This window comes from Osmerus eperlanus, unplaced genomic scaffold (genome assembly GCF_963692335.1).
Source record: "Osmerus eperlanus unplaced genomic scaffold, fOsmEpe2.1 SCAFFOLD_89, whole genome shotgun sequence".
Taxonomy (NCBI): Eukaryota; Metazoa; Chordata; class Actinopteri; order Osmeriformes; family Osmeridae; genus Osmerus; species Osmerus eperlanus.
The window spans coordinates 22,189-46,266 of record NW_026911809.1 but is presented as its reverse complement, the minus strand read 5'-3'; the positions used below and the strand labels follow the sequence as shown (position 1 = coordinate 46,266).

The 24,078-nt window shown below is 50.7% G+C and overlaps 1 protein-coding gene across 1 annotated transcript in view; it reads left to right on the top strand.

The window, feature by feature from the left end:
- The window catches only part of LOC134016622 (glutamate receptor ionotropic, kainate 2), a gene marked incomplete at its 5' end in the record, with an annotated part of 47,189 nt that extends 23,917 nt beyond the window's left edge, over positions 1–23,272 (top strand). The window contains 3 exons of the mRNA XM_062455966.1: positions 5,292–5,517; positions 13,672–13,922; positions 23,044–23,272. Coding sequence (XP_062311950.1) covers positions 5,292–5,517; positions 13,672–13,922; positions 23,044–23,208 — 642 coding nt within the window. The remainder of the gene's footprint in view (positions 1–5,291; positions 5,518–13,671; positions 13,923–23,043) is intronic.
- Positions 23,273–24,078: the final 806 nt, after the last annotated feature.

The window sequence follows — 24,078 nt, the reverse complement described above, 5'->3', positions numbered from 1 at the left end:
ACGCAAGGAACAGAAAACAATTAGCCTTGCATATTCTGCTTTTCACGTTTCTGTTCAGGTGTTCATAGACGAGTCAGACAGCGTGATCCCGTTTTGAGAAGAGTCAACCGCACTGCAGGGCCGGATTAACAATTTTCTGTGCCCTGGGCAACAAGGTTTAAGGGCCCCCCCCCCCCCCCCCTGTGTTTGATGTGATGCTTAGTTACGGATGTCCAAGCGCGCAAGCATAATTTTTTGGGCCTTTATTTGAGCGCAAAATAGTTTTTTGAGCTTTATGTAAAATAAACATTTTACAAGCCGTTTTTCAATTGGTAAAATCTTGGCAGACAGTAGGTAAGAAAGTAACAGCTAGCTGGCGTCAGTTATACTTGTAAAATGCATAGATAATGTTTAACAGTAAAATCTCAATCTAGCTTGCACCTAACTAGTTAAGTTAACATATTTGAGTGTGCTAACATTAGCAATAACGTCAGCAAGTTTGAGGTGTATGCATAGGCTAACCATTAAATTAGCAGCACATTTCCCGTTTTTAACAATGATTAAACACGGACTTACCTGAAAGTGATGCACGGGCACCATCTCGCAGTCTCTTTCTTTAGTTTTTCCTTCTCCTGACTCCTGTTATCGTTTTAAGCCCATCTTAGAAAAGTTGACCTAGCCTACTGTCAAAGTTCGTCAGCCCACTGAGGGAAGGGCACCCACAGCTAGCTTGGGAAATTGAGTGTGTAGCCTATTTGTTTTGTTTAGTTTTTTGGGGCGGGGCACCATCGTAACTTTTTGTGAGCATTTAAATAGGCTACATCTCTTGTTCTGCCTGTTTTGTAATATACGTGTCTAATATGTATATACTAAAATAATATCGGTATTATAAGTATTATAACTATGATGATTTTTCAGTTGGCTATTTTTTGGTGCCCCCTCAGGAGTTGGTGCCCTACGCACAGGGCGTAGTGAGTGTTATGGGAGCGGCGGCACTGGCTACTACTAGACTACACAAACACTGTTATTGACGTGATTTTAACATAACATTTTGATCGAACGAGTTGTAATAAAGTACTCACATTAAGGAAAGTTAGGACTGCGTTCATAACGTGATGTAACATTTTAGTTGACATTGTCCAGGGCCCCTTAGATGTCATGTGCCCCTGTGCAAGTGCCCAGTTGCCCTAATGGTTAATCCGGCCCTGCCGCACTGTTTATCGTAAAGATACAGGAGGATGGAGAGGAGAGGAGAGGGATTTTCTTTATTTCGATTTGGGTCATGTGCAGCGGTCGAGCAGCCAAACTGGACGACTGAGGCCCAGTTTCACCCCCATTCTCTCCTCCCGTTCTCTCCTCCTGTTTCCATCCCTCTCGGTTACCTCTCCCTCTTCACCCGGCCGGGTTTCTTGGAGTGTGCAGTTGGAGGGGTCTTCATTAGCTCTGGAGGGGAAGGAAGAGGAGGGGAGGGAACGGAGGAAGGAGGGAGGGATGGAAATGGGAGGGAGGGAGGCAGGTCTGGACTGGGACTGAAAAACGGCACAGGACTTTGAAACGCAGACCGGCCTACGACCGTGTATTATTATAATATATATATATTTTTTTGCATTATGCGGCGGCCGTTTAACCGGACGTTCGGGAAATCTCCCGACTCACCCTGGAGGGAGGAAGGGAAGGAAGGAAGGAAGGAAGGAAGGAGAGAGGGGGGGGGAGGGAGGGGTAAAACTCTCTTGTATACTCACGACTCCCCTCTCTTGGTGCTCTGTCACATGGTGTGTGGACACAGTCCAAGGCAGCCGCCAGCGAGCCGTGAAGAATCACGATGATTCAAACATCTGGAGTTGTACATGGGAAAAAGTCACTTGTTCTCAATTCTTATTCAAATCCAATTTTCTAGGTGTGCTGGGTTTGAATCCAAATCTTTCCTACAAAGCCACAGGACATCTTTGTACTGTCTTGTCATGGTCATGTGGTCCCAAGTCACAGACAAACATGGATTCCAGACACCTCTGCCAAGTTCAGTGCAACAATAATAATGTTTTTATACATACCATGTGTGAGTCAGAGACACATGTCCACACACAGCCCTCATACACAAACACACTGTCTACCACGAATGCATGTAAACACCACACACACACCTCATACATGCACACACACACACATACGTATGCACGCAGACATCTCTGGATGACTCACTCCTTGTTTCCATCAGGATCAGATTTCGTTTTCTCTCCGTCACCTCGGCAACGACGGCTCTTTAAGACCTGATGGAGTGGTGTTCTCGTCTCTGGGCATGGGGGGGGGGGGGGGGGTCTACCTGGAGAGGAAGCCTTGGTTTCCAGAGAGCGGTAATTGTGTTTTGGGTGCATAACGAATGATTGGAATCCTTTGAACGTATCTGGATGCAGGAGGAGATTGAGATGGTGCTAATCTCCGTCCACTTCAGCATGATCAAAGGATTATCCGTCTGGCTGCTCCAATCAGGCACGTCCCCATCCTCACCTCCCCAGCCTCACCTCCCCAGCCTCACGTCCCCAACCTCACGTCCCCAGCCTCACCTCCCCAGCCTCACGTCCCCAGCCTCACCTCCCCAGCCTCACATCCCCAGCCTCACCTCCCCAGCCTCACGTCCCCATCCTCACCTCCCCATCCTCACCTCCCCAGCCTCACCTCCCCAGCCTCACCTCCCCAGCCTCACGTCCCCAGCCTCAACTCCCCAGCCTCACCTCCCCAGCCTCACGTCCACAGCCTCACGTCCCCATCCTCACCTCCCCATCCTCACCTCCCCAGCCTCACCTCCCCAGCCTCACCTCCCCAGCCTCACCTCCCCAGCCTCACCTCCCCATCCTCACCTCCCCAGCCTCACCTCCCCATCCTCACCTCCCCATCCTCACGCCCCCAGCCTCACGTCCCCATCCTCACGTCCCCAGCCTCACGTCCCCAGCCTCACCTCCCCATCCTCACCTCCCCAGCCTCACGTCCCCAGCCTCACGTCCCCAGCCTCACGTCCCCAGCCTCACCTCCCCATCCTCACCTCCCCAGCCTCACCTCCCCAGCCTCACGTCCCCAGCCTCACCTCCCCAGCCTCACCTCCCCAGCCTCACCTCCCCAGCCTCACGTCCCCAGCCTCACCTCCCCAGCCTCACGTCCCCAGCCTCACCTCCCCAGCCTCACCTCCCCAGCCTCACGTCCCCAGCCTCACCTCATCCCAACAGGGGATGAATACTTCAACAGTGGATGAGTAGGTCAGGTGGCTGAGCGGTGAGGGAGAATGTCCCTGTACTTACTGTAAGTCGCTCTGGATAAGAGCGTCTGCTAAATGACTAACTGTAAATGTAAATGAATACTTCATCCAACAGTGGATGAGTACTTCATCCAACAGTGGATGACTACTTCAGCAGTGGATGAGTACTTCATCCAACAGGTGATGAATACTTCAACAGTGGATGAGTACTTCATCTAACAGTCAGTGCAGTCAGGCCTGAGGGTGGAGAGGAGAGGGAGGGAGAGGATGGAGGGAGTCAAAAATGAAACTCTGAAGAAAAGAGATGCTGAGGATTATTGCTTTGAGCAAATTCCCACAGAGAAGATGCATATGCATGTACAACCCAGGACCCTGTGAATGTGTGCTTGGCATGCAAGATAGTACATGTATGGTAATCTGCTCCTGTTTCACTGTTGTCATGTCTGTCTGGGCTTTCTTCCATATCTCTCCTCCCATAGTTGGTGTTAAGAGCTTATTTTGTTATTTTTTTTATTTAACGTTCATTCAACCAGATAAGTCAATTGAGAACTAATCCACCTTTACTGGTCTACTGTGGAGCTTGGTGCTGTTCTAGTTGTGATTACATTTGATTCATTAAATACAACAGCATTTTGGTGGTCAGAGTCAAGGCACAGCGAACACAAAGAATACTACAGTGCTACGACAACATCTTTTGCCTAAATACAGTGCAACAATAACATCTCAATTACAATACAATGCAACAATAAAGTCCAAACTTACTGAAACAGACTGCATCAGCAGCAGATCAGGAGGCTAAATGCAGTGCATCATCATGGCCTCTCATCACAGCCGTGTGAGCTTGAGGAGGTGGGGATCTCCTTATTGCCCTCCGCGTGTTCATTCCCCCCTCCTCCTGCCCCCTCCTTCACTCCTCCTCCCCTGTCCCTCCTCCTCCTCATTCCTCCCCCCCCTCCTTCCCTCCATCTCCTCCCCTCTATTCCTCCTCTTCCCCTCCTCATTCTCCTCCCCTCCACCCCTGCTCCTCGTCCCCCATCCTCCCCTCCTCCTCTCCTCCTCCTCTTAGCAGCAGTCTCTACCTTGCATGCTCAATCGCCCCGATTTGTCAAGGGTGACTCCGAAAGATTCTGATAGGCACTCTGTAAATCACGTAGTTGATCTAAAATATCGACTAGCCGCGAAAAAGTCATTACACACAATAATGGCGGGCGGGACCTTGAAGATGTGGCTTAATTAGGTTCCAAATGGCTTCAAAATGCCTTCAACTCTAGTCCCTTGGAGAGAGGCGCGACCTAGGCGGGTTTGTGAGCAGGGATTACTGCTGTGAACCCCCTCCTCTCCACAATTGCTTATACCAAGACCTAATGATTCACGATGACTGCAACATACACGACATTGATTGGGGAAAACAGAGCTCACACTAATGATGGTACTGTTGCTGTCAATGCTACTTTTACAGCTATCATTCAATGCTACTTTAACCACTTTACTGAGTGTAATTAGGGCGACAATAGAAGGATTTAAACCGCAAATGATGACCGGTGTTCAGTGCATCTGATTCTCCCCCACACCTCAGCCGTCCAGCCCAGCAAGCAGGCGGTCTCTGAGGGCGCTTTATCCTGGAGGGTCATTAGACTCTGGCTCTGTCTGGATCTCTCTTCTTTAGCATCCTGAGATAATGAGGAAGAGGGTGGGGAGGTGTGTGTGTGTGTGTGTGTGTGTGTGTGTGTGTGTGGGGGTGGGGGGGGTGGCAGTACAACAGAAAGGTCTGCAGAAATAGATGACAGGTTTGCCTTATGGCATTTAGAAAATAATTGAATGTAAATTGTGTTCCAGGCTCTGCTAAGTTGAGAATCTTCTTTTCTGTCTTTTTTTTATAATTCTATCTATATTTTCTCTCTCTTTCTCTCTCCCACGACATGAAGTGAATCTTAACCCTCTCACCCTCTGTCTCCTACCATGAATCCTAACCCTCTCACAATGTCTCCTGCCAGAAACCCTAACCCTCTCATCTTCTGTCTCCTACCATGAATCCTAACCCTCTCACCCTCTGTGTCCTTACCAGAAAACCAAGATCTCCACGTACGATAAGATGTGGGAGTTCATGAGCAGCAGGAAGCACTCTGTGATGGTGAAGAACGTGGACGAGGGCATCCAGCGCGTCCTGACGTCCGACTACGCCTTCCTCATGGAGTCCACCACCATCGAGTTCGTCACACAGCGCAACTGCAACCTCACCCAGATCGGGGGCCTCATCGACTCCAAGGCCTACGGGGTCGGGACGCCCATGGGTGCGTACGTTTGACGTTGGACGGAAATTGTACGCCATTCCATGTTTGATTATTTTAGCAGACGCTTTTATCTAGTGGGTGAAGGCCCTTTGTATTTTACGATGTATGAAATGTCGACATTTCTGCAGTTAGCAGCCACTTTCATGTGGTGGGTGAAACCATCTTACACTTACGGTTTTGTAAAATGTAACTGTTTTGTAGTCTTATTTTCTTTTATCTAAAGCGTTGTGTCGGTAGTGAGTCTAGGAAGAACAGCAGATGATGCGTTCACCTGGAGAAACTCTCTGGCCGCTCATATTTGTGTCAAACAAACAGAACGAGACAGAAACCGTTCACACGCACACACGCTTATGTCAAGAAAGAACACTCACCAACACTGATCGTGAAAGACAACCCCTCAGATAAACACCTGCAAACGAACACACACACTCATCACGTGGGAGAGACTTACTGGACAGCCGCCCGCACGTCAACACGGACAAACAGATCTGCCTGACGTCGTTGTGAGGAGCCGCCTGCCTACTGTACGTCTTCCTGCAACTTCACCTGATCTCTGTTCCTGAGAACACAGAGGCCGGGGGAGGCTGGGGGCTGGTCGGAGAAGCTGGGGGAGGCTAGGAGAGGCTCGGGGAGGCTAGGAGAGGCCGGGGAGCCTTGGCACCGTTGGGGAAGCTTGCGGAGGCTGAGGGAGGCCGGGGGAGGCTGGGCGAGATGGTGAGAACGAAGGGCCTGTATGACACAGATATAATACAGTGTGTGAACAGAGGAGGCTGCTGTTCTGTCTGTGCAGAGGTGTAGGATTTGATTACTGAGCTCAGCGGCAGATTGTCTTAATCCTGTTCCACAGCCAGCCCCAGGCAGCGGGCCACGCAGATGAAGAGCACATACTCCTCACAGTGCGAGAGAGAGAGAGAGAGAGAGAGAGAGAGAGAGAGGGGGGGAGGGAGGGAGGGAGGGAGGGAGGAGAGGCTCCGAGGCGTGGAGAGGAGACACAGAAACAACCTCACGAGAGACTTGCGTCTGCGGTCTGTGTCCATGTTCCAGAGTGTTTACGTTTGCATCACTCTCCAAAACACTTTTAGGAACATGTCAAACTGACGTTTTTCTAAGGACCCGCCCATGCCGATAAATGCTGTTGGCTGTTTTGAGGTCTTGACTGGATGAGTTACGGTTTGGCTTTGGTTGGGGGGTTGTTTTGTATTCAGCCTGACTTTGATGTACAGAGATGGACTGTATCTTAAGACAAAGCACACTGATGAGGTCAGCCTGACTTTGTCTTTTCCAGTGTGGCTTCAGTGAGCGATGTCAGATTCTGCAGTCAGAGAAAGTGTTAGTGTGCGAAGGCATTGGCTCACACATCATTTTGTTCTTTGTTTGCAATATTCCAAGAACCGTGTGTTAGTGTGTGTGTGCTTGTGTGTGTGCATGTGCATTTGTTTTGTTGTGTGAGTGCATGTGTGTGTATGCATGAGTTTGCAGGCACATGTGTGTTTTTGTGCATGTGTGTGTCTGTATGTGGGTGTACAGCCGTGGCCAAAAGTATTGGGAGCGACATACATTTTGTATTTGCAAAGCTTGCTGGGCCTTGGCATAAAATGACTGCCAACATAATTTCAGTAAGTCATATCATCAGCACAGGGCAAAGTGTGAACTAGTTCTAGCCAGGTGAAATCATCATTCTGATTGGATTTTAAGAGCAGATAAAAAGTAAAAGAGGGGACCATTTGCATACATTACAAATGTTTGCCCCAAAAAAGCTTTAAAAAATATGAAATGTGCCTTAATTTATTCCAGTATTCTATAGAAACATGTGAAAACATTTTCTTCAAACACTGAACCAGCAAACACAACATTTGTCATTGCCAAAACTTATGGCCACAACTGGACATTTGTGTGCTTTTGCAGCATGCGTGTGTGCCTGGCCTGCGTGCGAAAGGTGTGTGTGTGTGTGCCTGCGTGTGTGTTTTTTTATGTGTGTGTGTGTCTACACTCCTTAGTGCATGTGTGTGTTCCAAAACCTCCAGTGCATACATCACAGCAGGACGCAGGTGGTGCATTGTACACCCCCTCCTCACAGAGGAAGACTGTTTAGAATCAGCTCCCTTGTGGCCCATTCACACACGCTGTAAATGCCCCGTTCAGGGCATTTACAGCGCCGAACATCCCCTTTTACTGCCAGCCTTCATATGCAGCCTCAGCCCCGACACCACTGGGCCATTTAGCATTTATCTCATCGACGTGTAACACGCTACAGTTGACAGGCAGCATTAGCACCTGGGTGTCCATACCAGCGTGTGTTTGCGTCTCTCTGGCTGCTCTCGCCTCTCCGGAGCGGTCAGATGGGACACCCCTCCCAGCTGTTAGCACCACGACATCTCTCTCTAATGGAATATTTACTGCAAGAAGCCATTTCACTGGCAATTCCCGTTGATGGTGAGTTAAAGACTTCGCCCGTGGAGGAAGTGCAGGAGAGTGAGGGGATATAAATCTGCCGGCTAATTACATTGACGTGCTGATTTGACGTGGGAAGTGGGTGATGGATGCGAGGGAGAGATAGGGAGATGGCCCAGACGTCAGCTCACCAGGTCCTTGTCTGCCTGAGACTTCTTTGGTTTTGTGATGTTTTCCTTCTGCCCTGTAGGACACCGGAGGTGCTTTCTGGGACTTGTAGTACACAGTGTTTGTGTGTCAGCCGTTCTGGTGTCCATTAGTGGGAGATGCGGTGTAGTGACCGCTGTCCCGTTTGTGCTGATGGGCCAAACGAAACCTCCCTAGCGAACACGTGTGTGTGTCGTTTGGTGTGTGTGTGCGCATTTGTGCCTGCGTGTGTATGTGTGTAGGTGTGTATAGGTATGTGTGTTGTATGGACCTCTTCCCTCGAGAGGTCATTAAATGGAGTCATACACAGTCCCATGTTATCAAACATCTGTCACAGGTTTGTTTGTGCAGGTCATGCTGGTCGCTAGTGAATAAACTGTTAGTTCCTCTGCCTCGCATGTCCATATCTCAGGAGGCCTTTCTGTTTCTCTCGCTCTCTCTCACTCTCTCTCTCTCTCTCTCTCTCTCTCTCTCTCTCTCTCTCTCTCTCTCTCTCTCTCTCTCTCTCTCTCTCTCTCTCTCTGTTTCTCTTTATTCTTTCACTCTCCCTCGCCTAATCTGTCTTTCCTTTCCCTCTCCGTTCTGCCTCTACCTTCTGCGTTCTCTCTCTCTCTCTCTCTCTCTCTCTCTCTCTCTCTCTCTCTCTCTCTCTCTCTCTCTCTCTCTCTCTCTCTCTCTCTCTCTCTCTCTCTCTCTCTCTCTCTCTCTCTCTCTCTCTCTCTCTCTCTCTCTCTATCTCTCTCTCAATTCAATTCAGCTTTATTAGCATGACAGTCATTTCAACCGTATTGCCAAAGCAAGACGCCCAATAACAGACAACCATACATCAACAACACCATTCAAAAACAACATAAGGAACAACACTCTGTATCGTCCGGAACATGTGGTAACAACAAAGTGTCAAGAACAGAAAACAACAAATCAAAACAAAAACAACCTAAGTAAATAGCTACATTGAGATGGACAACACATATTACAAATAGGATTTCAAGGCTGGTCACATTACATTCAGGTTTTCCCTGATTTCATGGCACTCTTTTAGAAATCGTCCAGATAGGGGGGCTGTGTGTCCCTCCCCTAAGAGCACTTTTCACTTCTCTCTCTCTCTCTCTCTCTCTCTCTCTCTCTCTCTCTCTGTCTTTCTCTCTCCCTCTATCTCTCTCTCTCTCTCTCTCTCTCTCTCTCTCTCTCTCTCTCTCTCTCTCTCTCTCTCTGTCTTTCTGTCTTTCTCTCCTTCTATGCCTTTACCTCCCTTTGTTCTTTCATCGCCTCATTACTATCCATCTTCATTTGGCTTCATTGGGCTGTATTAATCAGCAGGTGCCTGTGCGGCTGGTCAGGGGGCCTGCAGGGTGTGGTGCTCCCCGGTGTGTCGTTCAAATCCCCATCATAAACCACACAGACCTGAATGGAATTCTGGGAGATGGAACATCTCTGAGGCTGTGACCTGCCTTCTGCCTGAACTGTAGAGAAGGGGAGGGGCAGAGGCAGAGGCAGAGGAGAGGAGAGGAGGGGAGGGGAGAGGCAGAGAAGAGGCAGAGGAGTGGAGAGGAGAGGGGAGGCAGAGGAGAGGCAAAGGAGAAGAGAGGGGAGACAGAGGAGAGGAGAGGCAGAGGAGAGGCAGAGGAGAGGAGAGGGGAGGCAGAGGAGAGGCAGAGGAGAGGCAGAGGAGAGGAGGGGCAGAGGAGAGGAGGGGCAGAGGAGGGGCAGAGGAGGGGAGGGGAGAGGCAGAGGCAGAGGAGAGGCAGAGGAGAGGAGGGGCAGAGGAGGGGAGAGGAGGCAGAGGAGAGGCAGAGGAGGGGAGAGGAGAGGCAGAGGAGAGGCAGAGGAGAGGAGGGGAGAGGAGAGGCAGAGGAGAGGCAGAGGAGAGGAGAGGAGGGGCAGAGGAGAGGGCTTGGCTAGATGTAAGTTTTCCAGAGATTGAAAATCGCATATCACCAGAGAGAGAAAAGGAACATAATCAAAGCCTAAAACAAGATCTAACAGTGTATATTTATGAAGCACTACCCTCAAGCCATTTACACTGTAATTGTCAAGGCCCCAAAATAAATCTTTTTAAACATTTATACACATCCATTTACTTTATTTTGTGTCTTTCCCTAGATTCAACATGCAAAACAGCTCTCTAAATGTATTACAAAGAGAGAAAACAAAATCTCTCTTACCGTGCTAAAAATACATAGAGCCATGGTTTGCAGCACATTATAATTTCCATGCTGAGCTTTTGAGAGACAATGCATTAGGGATTGGAACACTATTACCCAGCTTTGATCTCGAAGATTACAGCTATGTGTCTTATTTTGGATTACCAAGGCCTGTCACTTTCCCCTCCACTCATTCAGTGTGAGGATTAAGGCTCTTTCGCATGGAGGATCCATGCTGCGAAGGCCTGTTTTTCAGTTCTCAAATTAACATATTCTGTTTATCACTGACAAACACCAACATTACTAGACACCCCCCTCAGCCTCCCCCTTCCATCTCTCCCCCACTGTGATGAAGAGGATCTGGCTCTGTGATGAAGAGGATCTGGCTGTGTCTGTGAGGGAGGTGTCACACAGAACCATAGGCTTCTAGAACATTCCACTTGCAAAGTCTTTTGTTCCACCTGTCTGTCCTAAACACTACAGGGGAGTGTCTGTAGAGGGGGGAAACAAATCAATAAACAAAAAGACAATCACTCACTCTCTTTTTACCATGTATTTTCGGACTTTTCAAGCTTTTTGGAGAAGACCGTTTGAGGAGGACAGGACAGAGAGAGGAAGACGTGCAGCAAAGGGCCCAGGGTGGATTCGAACCCGTGCCTTAGCCTGGAGGTGCTCTACCCAGTGAACCACCCATACTTTAACCACAACCACAACAAGTGAATTGTAACAAGGTTGCAGTTGACAGTAAACCATCGATACTGGGTGCAGATTGTCGAATGGTTCAAAATTAACATACAAATGTTTTTGGTACTATTCATATTTGCTTTGACATGTGGTCAATTAGTCTCAAGAGCAAACAGGGTCCTATCAGAAGTAACTTTCAAACATAAAAGTCAACTGAAAAGAAAACCCTTTCTGTCATGTTGCTTGGCAGGATAGATGGCTTCACACTTAGTGGACTCATCCCGGGAATGTAAACACATGACTTTCCAAGCAGTCAAACCCTACTCATCACTACGTTTTACTCGCCTGTGAGGAGGGATGTGAAAACAGCTTGGCTCTGCGAGCATCCAGCTGATAAGGCAGGCACAGGGTCATGTGACCAGGCAGGCACAGGGTCATGTGACCAGGCAGGCACAGGGTCATGTGACCAGGCAGGCACAGAGTCATGTGACCAGGCAGGCACAGGGTCATGTGACCAGGCAGGCACAGGGTCATGTGACCAGGCAGGCACAGGGTCATGTGACCAGGCAGGCACAGGGTCATGTGACCAGGCAGGCACAGAGTCATGTGACCAGGCAGGCACAGGGTCACAGCACAGCCCCTGGTGTTACTGTACTCACAGACCCCTGCTGCTCTGGGTCAGCTTGTCTCCTTTGCTTCCACATGCTGTGGGCTGGGGTCACAGCACAGCCCCTGGTGTTACTGTACTCACAGACCCCTGCAGCTCTGGGTCAGCTTGTCTCCTTTGCTTCCACATGCTGTGGGCTGGGTGTCCATGAGGCCTGCTCGTGTGGCTGGCAGACTGTCTAGCTGGATGATTTTCTGTCTTACTGGATGATTTTCTGTTTAGCTGGATGATTTTCTGTTTAGCTGGCTGGATGGGTGGCTGACTGGCTGACTGTTTAGCTGGCCGGGGTACTGTTTGGCTGGTTGTCTGGGTGAAATGACCAGTGAAAGTGTGTGTCTGGCATTGGTCATCAGCATGTTGACAGCTGCTCTCAAAATCTCTCACCCTCGCTCCTGGGAGACAGACAGACCCGACAGGCAGGGATGAAAGACAGAGCAGATCTGACTTATTTAATCACAGCTCCGTGAGCGACCCCCCCCCCCGTTCCTGGCTACGCGACACCCAGCGTCGCGCCAGGTTGACGGGATCGTATGAAAGTTCACCCAGCACCTCTCAGGGTGCCCATCCTCTTCAGAAGACGCACGGACGTCGGCTTTTCAAAATGCTAAACCGCTAGCGAGCGTGGCATGGCTCCTTCCCTCGAACAAACATCCCCTTCTTGATATTCATCGAGCACCTTTGCGTGATGTTGACGCTTCCCCCCTTGCACCAAGCCGGGCCTCGTTCCGAGTGTGTGAGATAATAAGGAGAGTGTGATTGAGTTCTACACAATTCCGGCTGTATTAACAAGGCTGATTGTGTGGGGGTCTAATCACAGGAGCATCGTACCGGTGAGGGATGGGAAGGGTCGCGGGGGGGGGGGGATTTCAAGTGCTTTCACTTGGTTTCACCCTTCAGGTTTAATCAGGCAACCCGGCGTGTGACTGGGTTTGATCCACAGAGCCGGGGAAATGCGAGGGCTGTTTACCTGCGTGTGTGGGTGGCGCTGAGGCTTCTGGGAATTCTCCCAGGGCTGCTCGGAGAAAGTGCGATCATGCCGTGAGCGTGCAGTGAGGAGGACTTCAAAGATCACTTTTGGGGAGCGTAGTTTGTTTATTAAACCTGCAAAAACCTCCCTGGCTGGAAGTCTAAGGGCAAAGTAAGCCTTGGTAAGAAGTTTCTAGAAGTAACAGCGAGAATGAAAACACAGAAGTTCTCTATTGAGGATTTTTTGTCTCTTTTGTTTATCGAGGGGAGGGTGTAGCTTGGTGGTCTGAGCATCGTTTCACCGCAGATATCAAGGTTCAAATCCCCCTCGAATGTATGTGCTGTGGCTTCGAATGAAAGCATCTGCTCAAAAAAATACATTGTTTATTTACTCGTTTTGTGGAGACTGAAGATCCGGGATGTAGATCTCAGCTACGTGTGCTTGTCGGGTAGGATCAAAGGTCACCAGGAGAACACACAAAGTTCACACCACAGACACCTACACCATCTGACCTTCCAACCCTCACAACCCTGTCTTCCCCTGCCTGCCTCGCTGTCGTTAATCCTGTGTCCTGAGCGTCAGGAAATCCATGCTCCCTGATCCTCCGGCTGGTGGGGGAACACACTAGACCCCGAGACCGGCCACTCTTCCTCTGAGGGGGAAGACTTCAACACCTCCTACCCCCAAAATCTGGTTCACATTCCTGATGTTATATACACATACAATTGTTATCATTATTATCAATATTTTTTATAGCATTGGTCATGCGTTATTGGACAGTAAGTGAAGTGTGACAAAGGCAGGGAGGGAGAGAGAGAGAGACTGAGACGGAGAGAGAGAGAGAGAGAGAGAGAGAGAGAGAGAGAGAGAGGGAGAGGGAGAGGGGGGAAGACATGCAGCAAAGGTCCAAGGCTGGGATTCGAACCCAGGCCGCTGCGGTAAGGCCTCAACCTACATGGCACTGACACTTATCCGATAATCTACCGGGATGCCCCATGCGGCCATGTTCTTGTCTACCCATGCTCTCGACACCTCCCACCCTCCCAAAAATCGGGATCTCAATCCTGACGTCCTCCTTTGTTCTGTCCCTCCAGGTTCTCCGTACCGGGACAAGATCACCATCGCCATCCTGCAGCTCCAGGAAGAAGGGAAGCTGCACATGATGAAGGAGAAGTGGTGGAGAGGCAACGGCTGTCCCGAGGAGGACAGCAAGGAGGCGAGCGCCCTGGGAGTGCAGAACATCGGGGGCATCTTCATCGTGCTGGCTGCCGGCCTTGTTCTCTCCGTGTTCGTGGCGGTGGGGGAGTTCCTCTATAAGTCCAAACAGAACGCGCAGCTGGAAAAGGTAAAACAACCGCCGGCAGACTCCAGACTTTGATGGAAGCGATTGTGGCTGTGATTGCGGTGGCTCTCTTTCAACCGGCGCTTCAAGGGGTGGAGGAGGGGGATGTGGGTGAGGGAGGGAGGGAGGGAGGGAGGGGTGGGCGTGTTGTTGATGCACTGTTCCCATGCAAAGTGTGATGTGTGCTGGAGGATGTGTTGGGCTGGAGCACGGCGTTGCGGGTGCCCTCACAGCCTCTCTCCCCACCAAAGCTCTCCCCTCACCAGAAGCTTTCGTTGTTTACCTTAGCACACAGAGCACCAGGCTCTAGCTTTTCCTTCTTGACCTCAGCACGTACAGTAACAGGCGCGTTCACAAGCATCCACACAGCCAAACGCAAAACAGCATGGCTTACAACATTGTATCGTCATACAATGCATTCCTGCTTTCAGCTATCTCACATAAAGATGTGTTTTGGGCGGCCAACCGAAGGAGAATCAAAGGTGGTACAGGCACGATACTCAAACATTTGATTGTGCTTGGCTTTCGAAAGCTATTTGATTAGATTTTCTTATGTTCCCACAAGACAGTAGCTCCAGGCGCTCAGGGTTGCATCTGTTGTCTTTGTCCTCTCAGCCCCAATGGCGACAAGCTGATAGGACACGCGAGGAAGTCTGCTGTCGTCACGGACCCGAGCTAGACAATAACCGCCATCCCAACTGACATTCAAAACAACCTCAGAGACAAATTTTAATCTAAGACGCCTGAATATACACCAATGTTATTTCTTCAGATGATTTATAGTAGGGTGGAAAGCTGTTTTAGTTTGAGGAACGTGTTTGGAACGCATGGAGTGCTTGTGTGGTTGAGTTGACCGTAGATTCACGGACATGTTCGTTTATTTTTTCGTTTTAATAGAGTAGTTTGAAAGGTTAGTTCTTGTTCATTGTTTCATCTTTTCATTTTTCACTTGTTCACTATTATACAGCATACTGTCATCCCGTCCTTAACCTGGTTCATGATCAATTCAGGCTTGATTCATTTGCGACCCATGATTGATTCACTTATGATTCAGGATTCTTTCACGCGTAACTCACACCTCATCCACTTAAGATTAATCATTCGTCCTCTTATGATTCACGATCCGTTCGTATGTGATTCTTTCACCTCACCTCAGCTCAACCGTAAACAGAACTCCACCTCACACGTCTGAACGCTAGAACACACTGTGAGTCGGATTCTATTTGATATTAATGGCGAAATGCTCCGCTGCCTGTCTGCTCCGACGTGTCTGTCGGTTTGTCCCTGAGCCGCCAGGCTCGTAAAAAGGAAGCAGCGTTTCCCTCCAACCCGACCACAAACTCGTAAATCCGAAAACAGAGACCGCTACTTAGCCTCTCTCTATAGGAGCTGACCCTCTGACCGCTTCCACTAACACCCTCCATCGATCCCAGAAAGGCTTCCTGTTCCTCTAAGTCTCCATATTGACCTGCCTGAGGCCCCAGTGAGGGATTTGTGTTTCCCTTCAGGGTGAAATGCACAAAAAGCCCTGTAGTCTTGTGATACAACCAGCCTGGCCCAACACCAGCCCATGCTGAAAGTACCAACCGAAAACACACTTACGTCACGCTGCTATAAGTGATCACGATGTAATAACGATCATAAGAGCACACTGTGAAGAGAATTATCGAGTGCAGAGCCGTATGAGAGAGAATTATAAAAGAACACTGGGTCACTTTAGGTCTTTTCAATCCCAGACGTTCGGCTGTTTTTGTTCCACCACCGAGTTATTCTGTGATCGTGCCAGGGTCATGCCAGGGTCATGCCAGGGTCATGCCAGGGTCATGTCAGGGTCATGTCAGGGTCATGCGAAGGGGCGTGCGGCTTGTTGTTGCATCTCACTGTGACTCGCATACAGCACAGAGAGTTGATACCGCTTCACACAAGTAACCTCACACTCAGTGTAGTCGTTTAGCACGCTGTAATCCGCTGTAACCACGACAGACCAGGAGACATTGTCGTGACAATGAAAGTATAGCGCTCACTTTCAAACCGGAAGGAACCACGCAGGGATGTCTACCTGTACCTCTAGCAGTTTGTGCCGTTAGAGAGAGACACAACTGAGATGTCTGTAGAACACGCAGTTCCTAATGATGTGGTTACATTTTGAAACTCTGGTTGTGTTTGAATATCAACATCATATTTGATTCAGTTGCACAAAACCCCTTCATTAAATCCACTTCCAACCTCTGCCACAATGCAGTCATATTTCTCACAGAGATGCTGAAAGTGTCAAGTTGAAAAATGTAGTGCTAAGCATCCCTTTGTTGTGTTAGTCATGCTTGATAGCGTACACTTGGCAATTTGCATTTTATAATTACTGCTATTTTGTAACACGAGCAAGGAGCAAAAAATTGAGAGCCAGTCATTTGTGTAATGTGATGAGCCACACACCTTCTAATCTAGGCATTGTTAAAGGAGGGTTTCGAAAACAACTCAGAAAGAGACTTGTTGTAATGGCATAAATGTTTTTAATTTTTTATTAATTTCATTTACTCATCTCAGACTGTTTAACGCCAATGATAGTAAACTGCCCACTAAAGTTCTTCTGCTGTTATGAATTTGAATAAACACTTAACAAACATGCAGGTTTCACTAGAGTAGTCTTGTCATTCTCTCATGCCTTCACTCCACCTCTCCCATCCCCAACACCTCACACCTCTGCAGCTCAGAGACAAACATTTTTACGTTTTTAAGATTTGTAGTTGTATAGTATGTACTCTTCTTTGTGATATTATTTTGTTATGTTTTATTGCAATTTTCTAACATTTGACTGTCATGTTTTTGGACAAAGTATCATAATAGGTTCAATGTTTTAGATAATTTGTAAGATATATTTTCAAGGTCACAAGAGGTGTGGTTAGTGTTGACGTTTTTGGAGAGGTTACATACTTTAAGGGTACAGAAAAACCCTTAAAAAATATCTTCTGTTCAAAAACATTTTGGACAAAATATGACTGCTGCTCAGCGAACATATTTCACAACGGCTTCCACAAAAATATTCATAGAACATTTGAGATTTCTTTGTCATCTCCATTCAAATGCCATGATTATCATGGTTGTCCCCTTCCCCCTCTTCCTCCTCCTCCTCCTCCCCCCCTCCTCCTCCCCCCCCCCCCCCCCCCCAGCTTGTCCGCTTCCTCCTCCCTCTGCTCCTCCTCCCCCTCCTCCTCCTCCTCCTTGTCTTCCCGCTCCTGGCTGCTGGTACTGCTGCAGAGTGACAAGGCCCTCGAGGGACAGGGACCACCAGCTGTGTGTGAGGACCCCACCTCCCCGCCCACACACACACACACATATATACACTCACACACACACACACATATATATACACTCACCCACATACACACACATATATATATATAAACTATACATATATATATAAACTATAAACAAAAAAAGTTTGGAAACGTTATTTCGGTCGATTATTCCTCCCCTTCAGATATGATATATTATTGGTATGAATACCAACAGAAGAATATTGCAGGGGATTTTGGCAATTTGTTTGGGGCCGCTACCCACACGGTTAGCTGTGTTGCTCATTCCACGAATGCACGATCCTTACAAGTTGTACCTCGTTGTAAAGGTGACTAATCAGGCTTTCCAACAATATTATATTATTGAAGGGGAGGAATAATCGATCGAAATAACGTTTCCATACTTTTTTTGAGGAGTTTATATACTTACCGACATACTTAAACACATATACAATCACCCACACACACATCCAAACGCACACTTGCACAAAAACAAACGTGCACCTGCACAGACGCATGCCCAACACGCGCACACACGCATGCGGACAAACACGTGCACACACACACACCTGCTCAGACAGTACACAGCACACACACACCTGCTCAGACAGTACACAGCACACACACACACCTGCTCAGACAGTACACAGCACACACACTTGCTCAGACAGTACACAGCACACTCACACACACCTGCTCAGACAGTACACAGCACACACACCTGCTCAGACAGTACACAGCACACACACACCTGCTCAGACAGTACACAGCACACACACACCTGCTCAGACAGTACACAGCACACACACCTGCTCAGACAGTACACAGCACACACACACCTGCTCAGACAGTACACAGCACACACAACTGCTCAGACAGTACACAGCACACACACACCTGCTCAGACAGTACACAGCACACACACACCTGCTCAGACAGTACACAGCACACACACACCTGCTCAGACAGTACACAGCACACACACAAGCCAGCAGATGGGACACGCAGAGCAGCCCATCATCCAGGGCGCCCAGCATTTCTCCACCCATCCCAGGCCCGCCGGGGAGAGAGATGGACAGGAACCTGCAGACCATCCCCAGACTCATCTGGGACATCACGTCCATGCCCCCATCCTCACCTGCCCCATCCCACCACACCCTCCGCCACACATCCATCCCAGCAGCAGCTGAGAACACCAGGACCTGGGAGCAGGGAGCAGGAAGCAGGGAGCAGGAAGCAGGGACCTGGGAGCAGGGAGCAGGAAGCAGGGAGCAGGAAGCAGGGAGCAGGAAGCAGGGAGCAGGGAGCAGGGAGCAGGGAGCAGGAAGCAGGGAGCAGGGAGCAGGGAGCAGGGAACAGGAAGCAGGAAGCAGGGAGCAGGAAGCAGGAAGCAGGAAGCAGGGAGCAGGGAGCAGGGAGCAGGAAGCAGGGAGCAGGGAGCAGGGAGCAGGAAGCAGGGAGCAGGGAGCAGGGAGCAGGAAGCAGGGAGCAGGAAGCAGGGAACAGGAAGCAGGAAGCAGGGAGCAGGAAGCAGGAAGCAGGGAGCAGGGAGCAGGGAGCAGGAAGCAGGAAGCAGGGAGCAGGGAGCAGGGAGCAGGAAGCAGGGAGCAGGAAGCAGGGAACAGGAAGCAGGAAGCAGGAAGCAGGAAGCAGGGAGCAGGGAGCAGGGAGCAGGGAGCAGGGAGCAGGAAGCAGGGAGCAGGGAGCAGGAAGCAGGAAGCAGGAAGCAGGGAGCAGGGAGCAGGGAGCAGGAAGCAGGAAGCAGGGAGCAGGGAGCAGGAAGCAGGGAGCAGGAAGCAGGGAGCAGGAAGCAGGGAGCAGGAAGCAGGGAGCAGGGAGCAGGAAGCAGGAAGCAGGGAGCAGGAAGCAGGGAGCAGGAAGCAGGGAGCAGGAAGCAGGGAGCAGGAAGCAGGGAGCAGGAAGCAGGGAGCAGGAAGCAGGAAGCAGGGAGCAGGGAGCAGGAAGCAGGGAGCAGGAAGCAGGAAGCAGGGAGCAGGGAGCAGGGAGCAGGGAGCAGGGAGCAGAGAGCAGGGAGCAGGGAGCAGGGAGCAGGGAGCAGGGAGCAGGGAGCAGGGAGCAGGGAACAGGAAGCAGGAAGCAGGGAGCAGGGAGCAGGGAACAGGAAGCAGGAAGCAGGAAGCAGGAAGCAGGGAGCAGGAAGCAGGGAGCAGGAAGCAGGGAGCAGGGAGCAGGGAGCAGGAAGCAGGGAGCAGGAAGCAGGGAGCAGGAAGCAGGAAGCAGGAAGCAGGGAGCAGGGAGCAGGAAGCAGGAAGCAGGAAGCAGGAAGCAGGGAGCAGGGAGCAGGAAGCAGGAAGCAGGGAGCAGGGAGCCGGGCCGATAGGTCGGGGGCTTGGAAACACGAGGACACTGCAAACACGGAGGGATTGCTTCAGAAACGACTGCATTCGAAACGATCGGAGGAGGAATAAAAGAGAGAGGGAGGGAGGGAGAGAAAGAGAGAGAGAGGAATAAAAACACGGTGAAAGCGTGAGATTAACGACTGTCTCCACCTAAAGCGAGCGGCTTCTCCTTAAAGTGCTTTGTGTCCATACAGCTGCAGGGCCTTCTGGGTGGGGTGAGTGCGGGGTGATAAAACCTCTGTAATTCAAAGGCCCTAAACAGCGAGCATCAATCCAAAGGAAGAGCAGCGGGCAGCCATGAAGGCTATGTGTCCCCAGGGTCCACCACTCAGAGAGAGAGAGAGAGAGAGAGAGAGAGAGAGAGAGGGAGGGAGGGAGGGAGGGAGGGAGGGAGGGAGGGAGGGAGGGAGAGAGAGAGAGAGAGAGAGAGAGAGAGAGAGAGAGAGAGATAGCCTTGTGTCCACAAAGCATGCTGCTTTACAGCAGGAATGTGAGGCTGTCACAGGTAGAACACACAGCCTTTCAATCTCGTCCTGAGCAAATCAATAGCCATGAAAAGCCTCTGAAGGTGACTGACAATCAGCAGGTGTTTCAGCTGGGATTGATCATTGCGGGCGGCAAATCTATTTGTGGCCGTTTCAGACGTTACTGAAAAGTTATTAATGATCATAAAGCTGCTTTGTGGTTGAATGTAAAGACAGCCATGCTGTTTTACACATACATGATAGGGGATAGCCACACACACACACATGCACTCATGCTGTTTCCACTCCAACGCAGTGTAGGTGGTTTAAACTATTTAACGGTGACATTTTGATTGCCGGTGAACTCATTCGAACCTTAGACTACATACTTATTTTTTATAAAGGGGGTTCTAGATATCCAGTGGTTAGTCAATGTGAAATGTGTATTGTGTGTGTGAGTCTGAGCTACTGAGAATGACCACCATGGCAATGTCAACATTGCTTGTAGAGGAAGACTGGGAGGAAGGCTGTCTCTTGGTTAGGTAGGCACAGGAATGAGCCCCCTGAATGATATACAACCACTGTGTGACTTCACCTACGAATGCCGTCACTGTCCTCCTCAACGCCCTGCTTTGTCTGTAAGAGACGGGGAGTGGTGCGTCCTGGACGAGGGTCACAGGAGGCTGAGAGGAGTGGTGCGTCCTGGACGAGGGTCACAGGAGGCTGAGAGGAGTGGTGCGTCCTGGACGAGGGTCAGAGGAGGCTGAGAGGAGTGGTGCGTCCTGGACGAGGGTCAGAGGAGGCTGAGAGGAGTGGTGCGTCCTGGACGAGGGTCACAGGAGGCTGAGAGGAGTGGTGCGTCCTGGACAAGGGTCAGAGGAGGCTGAGAGGAGTGGTGCGTCCTGGACGAGGGTCAGAGGAGGCTGAGAGGAGTGGTGCGTCCTGGACGAGGGTCACAGGAGGCTGAGAGGAGTGGTGCGTCCTGGACAAGGGTCAGAGGAGGCTGAGAGGAGTGGTGCGTCCTGGACGAGGGTCAGAGGAGGCTGAGAGGAGTGGTGCGTCCTGGACGAGGGTCACAGGAGGCTGAGAGGAGTGGTGCGTCCTGGACAAGGGTCAGAGGAGGCTGAGAGGAGTGGTGCGTCCTGGACGAGGGTCAGAGGAGGCTGAGAGGAGTGGTGTGTCCTGGACGAGGGTCACAGGAGGCTGAGAGGAGTGGTGCGTCCTGGACAAGGGTCACAGGAGGCTGAGAGGAGTGGTGCGTCCTGGACGAGGGTCACACTTCGGCTAACACTCCAGCAGAGAAAAGAAGACATTGTAGCTCATCCAGGATGAGCAGCCTTACATCCAGCAGATGTGGCGATGTTGAGCATCGTGTGTAGATGTTCTAGAAAACAGCTTGTGAGGAAAAAAGGAGTGATGGCAAAGAAATGATACGGAATAATAATAACAATAGGAAAAGAAGTGAAGACATGAGTCAGACCAGATGTTATCTGCATCAGAGGATCAAGTCTTGGATGAAGGGGGGGGGGAGGATAGAGGGGGGTGGAGGGGGGGGGAGGATGGAGGGGGGTGGAGGGGTGGGGGGGGGATAGAGGGGGGTGGAGGGGGGGGGGGGAGGATAGAGGGAGGAGAGAGGGTGGCTTCCACTGGGAAACTGCTTCAGTTAAGATGCTCTGTGTGTGTGTGCCCTGTGTTTATACGAGCCTGCATGTAGACGTGCTTGTGTGTCCAACGTCCGTCTGCCTGCCTGTGTTTGTGTTTGTCTGAAGACATGTGGGCCTCAGAGTGTTTCAACCTTGTGTTTGTCTGAAGACATGTGGGCCTCAGAGTGTTTCAACCTTGTGTTTGTCTGAAGACATGTGGGCCTCAGAGTGTTTCAACCTTGTGTTTGTCTTAAGACATGTGGGCCTCAGAGTGTTTCAACCTTGTGTTTGTCTGAAGACATGTGGGCCTCAGAGTGTTTCAACCTTGTGTTTGTCTGAAGACATGTGGGCCTCAGAGTGTTTCAACCCCCGAGCACAGCTCTCCTGTTTTCCTGATGCAGCCATCTTGAACGCCACCCTAACCATGATTTTTGCTGGGGTTCAATGCCTCAATGTCATTGTTGATGGGGCTTAATGAGGATGCAGCACTACCCAAACCTCCATCCAGGCCTCCACCCTGCATACCTCCATACCTCAAATCAGTCCCTGGCCAATCCTTGGCCAATCCTTGATTCCAAACATGGACGTTGCCAGGGCTCAATGCACGCATTGGTACACAACACTGTTTGTGTTCATAGACAGGATTTGAGTGCTTTTAAAACTATTTATTTCATGGTGGTTCTCACCATGCAGAGAAAGGAGAGTCTGGTGTACCCTCACTACTCTTCTTCAACCAGAACACACATGCTCCACCGCATCCTACAGCAATCTGAGCCAATCCTGTAGATAGAAAACTCTGACCTTGTCCTTGCAGCCTTCCCCAGCTTCCCCCAGCCTCTTCCAGCCTCTTCCAGCCCCTCTCAGCCCCTCACAGCCCCTCTCAGCCCCTTCCCCCAGCCTCTCCCTGCCTTTACCAGCCCATCTCTCTCCACCAGCCTCCCTCCCTCCCCCCCTCCCCCCCTCCCTCCCTCCCTCTCCTCCCTCCCTCACCCCCTCCTCCCTCCCTCCCTCCCTCCCTCCTTCCCTCCCCAGCCTGCTCTTCTGAGTGTGTCACCATGTGTGTCCTGCTGGCATCTGGCAGACAGGGGTCTGGGTGCCAGCCCTGGCAGACAGGGGTCTGGGTGCCAGCCCTGGCAGACAGGGGTCTGGGTGCCAGCCCTGGCAGACAGGGGTCTGGGTGCCAGCCCTGGCAGACAGGGGTCTGGGTGCCAGCCCTGGAGGACAACTGGGCCGTTCTTCTGACATGTTGTTTGGACCTCAGAAGCCGCCTGAACACTCTCTTTCTCTCTCTCTGACTCTCTCGCTCTCTGGCTATCTCTCACTCTCTCTCTCTCTCTCCGCCCCTCTATCTCTCCCCTCTACAGAGGTCTTTCTGCAGCGCCATGGTGGACGAGCTGCGGGTGTCCCTCAAGTGCCAGCGGCGCCTCAAACACAAGCCCCAGCCTCCCGTCATGGTGAAGACCGAGGAGGTCATCAACATGCACACCTTCAACGACCGCAGACTCCCGGGGAAAGAGACCATGGCCTGAACAGGAACCTCTCTCTCTCCAGGAGGCACGCAGAGACTCTTGAGGAAGAGGAGATGGGTGAAGGAAAGGGTGGGGGGGTAGGGGGCGCGGTGGGTGTGTGTGTGTGTGCGGGCGGGGGGGGGGGGGGGGGCTTGTGTTTGCGGGGGGGGGGGTGGCTTGGGGGAAGCGGGGGAGTAAGGGTGAAGGGGGAGGGGGCGGAGGGTGATCGGTGCACCAGACAGACTGTCATCGTCGTTTTCTTAACAATTAGCTAGAGGCAAACGGAGATTCAACCATGTTTCCTGTGGAAATAACTTGAACCTGGTCGTGAGATACCTCACCAGTCCTACCCTCCACAGTCTCTAAGCTGGGGCTGGATTTAGTCACACTGCAACTACCCAGGACTAGCAGGGAGAAGGGGGGGAGGAAGGGGGGAGGAACCAGGAAATGGATTTAGGTTAAAACAGGTGTTAGTTCGATGATCCCTTCTATATATAAATATATTTCGATTTGGACCTATTATCTCGAGTCGCTATACAATCTCACGGTTTCCTCGTCAGTTAGAAGGTTGTGGATGGGTTTCGCCAGGAGATCGTACAACACTCACTCACTCACTCACTGATACTTGGAGCCAACACACACACAGTGATGACACTAATAAGAAAATGGAGAGACGATCGCTTGGGGGGTATCTAGAGGATCCATCTTGTTTGTTTATCGTCCGCGGTGAAGAGGAGGACCAGATGGGCTTAATCAGCCAATCCAAATTAACCCAAAGCCCAAAACACCTCGGAGACCACGGGGCTCCCGAAAATGTACAGAGGCATCGCTTTTTCATACCTAGCACTGATCAGAAACCTGACAAACACCAATCAGGCAATAAGAGATTTT